At 45.3% G+C, this 7,394-nt stretch overlaps 1 protein-coding gene across 2 annotated transcripts; it reads right to left on the bottom strand.

Annotated features, from left to right (window-relative positions):
• Positions 1-2,208: 2,208 nt before the first annotated feature.
• On the bottom strand, positions 2,209-7,142 carry LOC106581133 (histone H4 transcription factor). Of its 2 annotated transcripts, none has more exons than XM_014162954.3 (10): positions 7,044-7,142; positions 6,352-6,559; positions 4,716-4,942; positions 4,477-4,588; positions 4,192-4,344; positions 4,000-4,074; positions 3,662-3,782; positions 3,416-3,554; positions 3,118-3,242; positions 2,209-3,018 (listed from the first exon to the last, which is right to left on the bottom strand). In XM_014162954.3, the coding sequence occupies exons 2-10, from the start codon at positions 6,500-6,502 to the stop codon at positions 2,601-2,603; spliced, it is 1,521 nt and encodes a 506-aa protein (XP_014018429.1). In that variant the 5' UTR covers positions 6,503-6,559; positions 7,044-7,142; the 3' UTR covers positions 2,209-2,600. The 2 variants fall into 2 exon arrangements, with proteins under 2 accessions (XP_014018429.1, XP_014018430.1); XM_014162955.3 differs by having other exon boundaries at positions 7,040-7,123.
• Positions 7,143-7,394: the final 252 nt, after the last annotated feature.

Below are 7,394 nucleotides of genomic sequence, written 5' to 3'. Positions count from 1 at the left end.
TGAATCCCACCGTACCTTCTCCGCTAGGCAATCTGGTTTCAGAGCTGGTCACGGGTGCACCTCAGCCACGCTCAAGGTCTTAAACGACATCATAACAGCCATCGATAAGAGACATTTCTGTGCAGCTGTATTCATCGACCTGGCCAAGGCTTTCAACTCTGTCAATCACCACATTCTTATTGGCAGACTCGGTTTCTCAAATGATTGCCTCGCCTGGTTTACCAACTACTTCTCTGATTGATTTGACACACTGAACTCTGAGGGCCTGTTGTCCGGACCTCTGGCAGTCTCTATGGGTGTGCCACAGGGTTCAATTCTCGGTCCGACTCTCTTCTCTGTATACATCAATGATGTTGCTCTTGCTGCTGGTGATTCTCTGATCCACCTCTACGCAGATGACACCATTCTGTATACTTCTGGCCCCTCTTTGGACACTGTTGGACACTGGGCTTCAATGCCATACAACTCTCCTTCCGTGGCCTCCAACTGCTCTTAAACGCAAGTAAAACTAAATGCATGCTATTCAACCGATCACTGCCCGCACCTGCTCGCCCGTCCAGCATCACTACTCTGGACGGCTCTGACTTAGAATACGTGGACAACTACAAATACCTGGGTGTCCGGTTAGACTGTAAACTCTACTTCCAGACTCACATTAAGCATCTCCAATCCAAAATTAAATCTAGAATCGGCTTCCTATATCGCAACAAAGCATCCTTCACTCATGCTGCCAAACATACCCTCGTAAAACTTACGATCCTACCGATCCTCGACTTCGGTGATGTCATCTATAAAATAGCCTCCAACACTCTACTCAACAAACTGGATGCAGTCTATCACAGTGGCATCCGTTTTGTCACCAAAGTCCCATACACTACCCACCATTGCGAACTGTACACTCTCGTTGGTTGGCCCTCGCTTTATACTCGTCGCCAAACCCACTGGCTACAGGTTATCTACAACCTTATCTCAGCTCACTGGTCACCATAGCAGCACCCACTCGTAGCACGCGCTCCAGCAGGTATATCTCACTGGTCACCCCCAAAGCCAATTCCTCCTTTGGTCGTCTTTCCTTCCAGTTCTCTACTGCCAATGACTGGAACGAACTGCAAAAAATCTCTGAAGCCGGAGACTCGTATCTCCCTCACTAGCTTTAAGCACCAGCTGTCAGAGCAGCTCACTGCACCTGTACATAGCCCATCTGTAAACAGACCATCTATCTACCTACCTCATCCCCATACTGTATTTATTCATCTTGCTCCTTTGCACCCCAGTATCTCTACTTGCACATTCATCTTCTGCACATCTACAATTCCAGTGTTTAATTGCAATATTGTAATTACTTCACCACCATGGCCTATTTATTGCCTTAACTTACCTCATTTGCACTCACTGTATATAGACTTTTTGTTCTCTTTTGTTCTACTGTATAATTGACTATGTTTTGTTTATTCTATGTGTCGAATTGCTATGCTTCATCTTGGCCAGGTCGCAGTTGCAAATGAGAACTTGTTCTCAACTAGCCTACCTGGTTAAATAAACGTGAAATAAATAAATTAAAATAAGCATTGCTGCCTCTGGTCCCCTTCTCTCTCCCATTGTCTGGCGCTCCCCACAGGACTACCTCGTAATGACAGAAATCAGAAGACGCCATTCAGTGAGCTTGCTTGCCTTACAACTGTAACTCTGCAAGGTACTGCTTCATGACAAATTCTGTGATTCTGATTATTACCTGTATGACACAAAGGACAAACTACTGTGTTGAAAAACTATTTACATCCCTTAAAACACCTGTAAATTGATGAACAATGATTTTGTTCAACATAAAAGTGCAATCCACCAAATTCGTTCATAAAATGTTAACTCATGAGTTAGTCAGGTTACTGTTCCTAAAATGGACATACAATATAACTGACAAAACTAACTAACTAACAAAAAAACAACTAGGTCAAATCAAAAGCTACAGCATTAATGAAATCAGATTATCCAGTGACCACAAAGGAAAACCTAAGACCTATAACTTAATGGAAAAGAGTTTAAAAAAGTGACCTGACAGACTTCTACACTCCAAACCTGAGGTGATTTCAAAACTGCTGTCAATGGGGTCCCATTCTGATGCTGCCAACACCCTCGCCGCATTAAAGCCAATACTGTAAAACACTAACAAATAAAAACATTTGATCAGGGATAGTAAGCACTAACACAGTCTTCACATTCTTGTCAACTTGTCACATCTCTTCCAGAGATACTAACATTTAGTGAACTTTAATAAACAGTCCATCCCAGGTTAAGCCCAGCCATCATACATGCAGCACAGCTGTAACATTGGAGTGATTCAGTAACGCTACGTTAGTGGTCTCCAACACTGGTCCTGAGAAGATGCTGGATCAGTGTTTCTTTAACCAAGTTCTCATTTTATAAAGGAATGACAGTGCGTTAGATATGAACGGCTGCATTCATCGCCTGGAATATTCCTATTCATTGAGATACAATTGAAGTTGGTATCACTACTTTAGTCTACAGGATCAAGGTTGGAGACAACAATGTGGCAATGTCAATAGTTTACTTGGACCACTAGAATAAGGAGGGTCTGTGTGTGATTACACCACATCCATCCCCAGACCCCTGGCCACCTCAGTCAGGGCCCTCACAGCGCCTGAGGGCCCACAGGAGTCAGAGCCGTCCCGGGTGGCGTCGGGGTCATCCCCCATATCAGACACGTTACTCAGTACACAGTACACAGGTGAGTCACTGCCCCTGGGGCTGGGCTGGGCTGACATCTCCTCCCCTGCAGAGAGCTCTGAGGAAGAGGAGCAAGAGGAGGGGGAGGAGGAGCCAGGGGGAGAGCCATGACTTCTGGCTGCCCGGGTGGCAGCTCTCTTGGCTCGGCTGCTGGACCCGGGGCCCTTATGGAGCGTCCTCTTCTTAGCCATGTTCTTCATGATCTCCTGAGTCACCTCCACTGTCTCGTAACGCACCATGTTCAGCCTCAGGTAGCCATCTTCATCCTCCTTGTATCTGGAGCAAGCCAAATAATCAACAACCACCCCCTTATGGTAAAACAGACTAACTCATGTTAACTAATCACACAAGGGAAAGATGAAGCGCTGTTCATACCTGAAGCGGGAGTGTCCAGAGGGCCATTTCAGGTGGTGTTTCTTGCGCAGGTGAAGAGTGAGTGTGTAACACCAAGAGAAGGTTCTGTCACAGAGATGACACTTGTATTTCGAGACCATTCCACCCTACAGAGGAGAATTACACAAGTGTCAAGTGGAGTACACTTGATCAAAATTCCATAAACCCAAAAGCATATTTGCAAATGAAAAAAAGTCAAGCTTTGACACTGATCTTGATTCTGTAGGTCTATTGAGCAGTGAGTGAGTGTTTGGCGTCCCCTGCAGACAGTCTGAAGTACCTCGTGTACTCTCTTGTAGTGCTGGTTCATGGTGTGGGCCATGCGGGAGGAGTAGTCACAGCCCTCTACAGAGCAGTGGTAGGCCGCCCCCTCATTATGGGTCTCCATGTGCTTCCGCAGGTCGTGCTGGTTCTTAAAGCTGGGAGACATGCATCATAAACAAAAGTGCGCGCAAAATAATATGTGCACAATATGTTTACAGTCTATAAGGGTCAGTAAGTTGTGACGAGTCTGTGGAACAACAACCTGCTCTCACAGAAGTCACAGGGAAAGGGTCGCTCGTCACAGTGGCGGAACTTGATATGGATCTTCAGAGTGGCGAGAGAGGTGCAGGTCATGTCACACAGGGGACACTTGATATGGTTCACTGAGAGGCAGAGGATAGATCACTCATAAGATTTACAGTGAAAGAAACTGGACACAGACAATAGCCATCATCAGCCAATCTAAATATCGTATTGACAAACCCTATTGATAGCACTACAACTAAAATAAATCTGACTAATAGATGTACATTTCCAAGCCAGACATGGAAAATGAGCTAAATAATACTGAACAGAAGTGGTGGAGAACAGCACACTCACCATGCTGTCGTACATGGTCTCTCAACAGTCTCTCATTGGCAAAGCCTTTGTCACAATGCTCACAGACCAGGGACTCTGCAAGAATCAGAGGGCATTCAATCAAATTAAAATGTACATGTCTAAGCCAATAACATATCTGCCTATAAGCTGTAAAACAGTGACTTCTGGCCAGGCAGAGCTGAGCCCATTCACCCTCTGGCTCGGCCTGTCTGTGGATGTGGTCGAAGAACTTGGTGTTGCTGGAGAACATGCAGCCGCAGGTGGGGCAGGCCACCAGACGCTCCTGAGTGTGGCTGCGCAGGTGCTCCCGCAAACGGTACTTGATCTTAAAGAATGCATCACAACCTGTGGAAACACATGACGAGGATATCAGCTGAAGCAGGCCAAGAAAACATCAGTTTATTCAATGTAGCACTACAGAAGGAAAGGCTGTGCTGATACAGTATAATGTGATCCCTTCCTTGCCCCTAGCAGTACCTTTCCAGCTGCAGAAGATGGCCTGCTGCTGGTCTGGGAGAGGAGAGAGCCCAGTGCAATGAGCGTGCATGTCCACATGCCGATAGAACCACTCCGGGTTGTTAAATGTACTCTGTAGCAACAAAACAGCAAAAATTAAGTACATCACATACACATAATCACTGAGGGTGGCGGTGAATTATAAGGCAGATGTCAAGCAGTGGGATGCAGAATCACCCTCCATGGTATTATTAACTTACATCACAGTGCTCCCACTGGCACACAAGTCCCTCTGAGATCTCGGGGACCAGGTTGTTGCTGTGGAGGTCCTGGGTACAGCTGGGGAAGTTGGGGTGGGACTTGAGCATCTGCTCCCCAATGAACTTGAGTTTGCTGTGGAAGGTGTGGAAGTGAGCATGGATCTCCAGCTCCCTGGGGCTGCCCATAGCCAGGAACTCACAGCCCTCCCACAGACATGCATAGTCATCTAGAGGGAGCAACACAACACACGTTATCTGGCGAAAGGCAGTAGGTGCTGTTAGTGATATTCTGGTCAGCATATTTGTACTTTTCAAAGGCTTCAGTAGTACTGAGTACTTTTCAAAGGCTTCCTGTTCTTGACTACTTTCCCTTGAAATCACTTCTTATCACCTTTATTTAACCAGGTAGGCCAGTTGAGAACAAGTTCTCATTTACAACTGCGACCTGGCCAAGATAAAGCAAAGCAGTGCGACAAAAACAACAGAGTTACACATAAACAAACGTACAGTCAATAACACAATAGAAAAATCCATGTACAGCGTGTGCAAATGTAGAAGAGTAGGGAGGTAAGGCAATAAATAGGCCATAGAGGCAAAATAATTACAGTTTAGCATTGACACTGGAGTGATAGATGTGCAGATGATGTGCAAGTAGAGATACTGGGGTACAAAAGAGCAAGAGGATAAATAACAATATGGGGATGAGGTAGTCGGGTGTGCTATTTACAGATTGGCTGTGTACAGGTACAGTGTTCGGTAAGCTGCTCTGACAGCTGATGCTTAAAGTTAGGGAGGGAGATATAAGACTCGAGCTTCAGTGATTTTTGCAATTTGTTCCAGTCATTGGCAGCAGAGAACTGGAAGGAAAGGCAGCCAAAGGAAGTATTGGCTTTGGGGATAACCAGTGAAATATACCTGCTGGAGTGCGTGCTACGGGTGGGTGTTGCTATGGTGAGCTGAGATAAGGCGGGGCTTTACCTAGCAAAGACTTAGAGGACCTGGAGCCAGTGGGTTTGTCGACGAATATGTAGTGAGGGCCAGCCAACAGGTCGCAGTGGTGGGTAGTATATGGGGCTTTGGTGACAAAACGGATGGCACTGTGATAGACTGCATCCAGTTTGCTGAGTAGAGTGTTGGAGGCTATTTTGTAAATGACATCGCCGAAGTCAAGGATCGGTAGGATAGTCAGTTTTACGAGGGTATGAGTGAAGGAGGCTTTGTTGCGAAATAGGAAGCTGATTCTAGATTTAATTTTAGATTGGTGATGCTTAATGTGAGTCTGGAGAGTTTACAGTCTAACCAGACACCTAGGTATTTGTAGTTGTCCACATATTCTAAGTCAGAACCGTCCAGAGTAGTGATACTAGTCGGGCGGTCGGGTGCGGGCAACAATCGGTTGAAGAGCATGCACTTAGTTTTACTAGCATTTAAAAGCAGTTGGAGGCCACGGAAGGAGTGTTATAAGGCATTGAAGCTCGTCTGGAGGTGTGTTATCACTGACAGACTGTAGGGGCCGGAAAGATTTCATATTCTACATTTGCTTTCACTTGATGGAAAAGACTCGGGAAAGGAAGCTATTGGGACAATACTGAGACACTGATGTAGCTGTCATCTGCCAGTCCCCTCACCAACCCACCTAGTTCTTCCATAGCATCTCTGTCTCCTAGGTGATCCTTCAGGTGCAGTGACATGTGTTCGCTGAGCTCCTCCATGCAGTGGCCTTTGAAGGTGCAGGACGCCCACTTACAAGACACCACCAGGTTGGACAGGCTCCTCCTTTTCGCCATGGTGATCTGGCTGCTGGACACAAGCTAGGTAGAGCTGCCACACCAGTCCCAAACCACCTAGAACCAAAAAAACAGCAGGTGTTATAGCTAAATAGCCAAAACAGTCCTAACAGCAGGTTCGAGTTTGTTAGCCAGTTAGTTAGTTCACAACACCATTATAACCAAACTGGATTAATTCTGGCACAAGCTTCAATTGGTCACTATTTTTCCAATATGACTAGCAATGCTATTTAGCTAGCCAGCTAGCTTCAAGTGGGACATATTTACAGTGTGCCTGTGCCAAATACCTAACATGACATTGCAAAATTAGCTGGCAGGCAGTTTTAATAACGTTAGCTAGCTAGCTGGGATTTCCAACATTGGAAAGAGACGTAAACCAAACATATTTATAACCAAACCCACCCCCTGTCTGTGCGTAAAGTTTAGTTAGTTACCAAATGCGAGCCCTTTATCTTTGTACAAATTCTGATACAATAGACAAGCTCCATAAACTTTACTGTGATAACATTGTTAGCTAAATATCATATGTGAACTTACTTACAGACTATGTTGTCCTTTTCAACAGAAGATCTCAGAATATTTTTCGTTCCCTCCAATGTTTTTATCCACTTCCGGTCACACTACAAACAGGAAGTTCCCACATTAACTGCTTCTTCTTCTTGTTCTTCGATGAGGTTTAACGTGGTTGGCATCCAATATGTTGCATTACCTCCACCTACTAGACTGGAGTAAACTCCCTTATACTTTGCTTGAATTTTTTTTAAACAAATACCCTACTATCTAACACTACACCCACAAAAACATTCTAAAAATGAATAAAATAAAAATAACGCCACCCTACTCCCATATTTAAATCTACTCTCCAGAGGGTGGTGCGGTCTGCACAACGCAT

This window comes from Salmo salar, chromosome 20 (genome assembly GCF_965601325.2).
Source record: "Salmo salar chromosome 20, fSalSal1, whole genome shotgun sequence".
NCBI lineage: Eukaryota > Metazoa > Chordata > Actinopteri > Salmoniformes > Salmonidae > Salmo > Salmo salar.
Note: the sequence above shows the minus strand (reverse complement) of the source record. Positions and strands in the feature narration are given on the sequence as shown.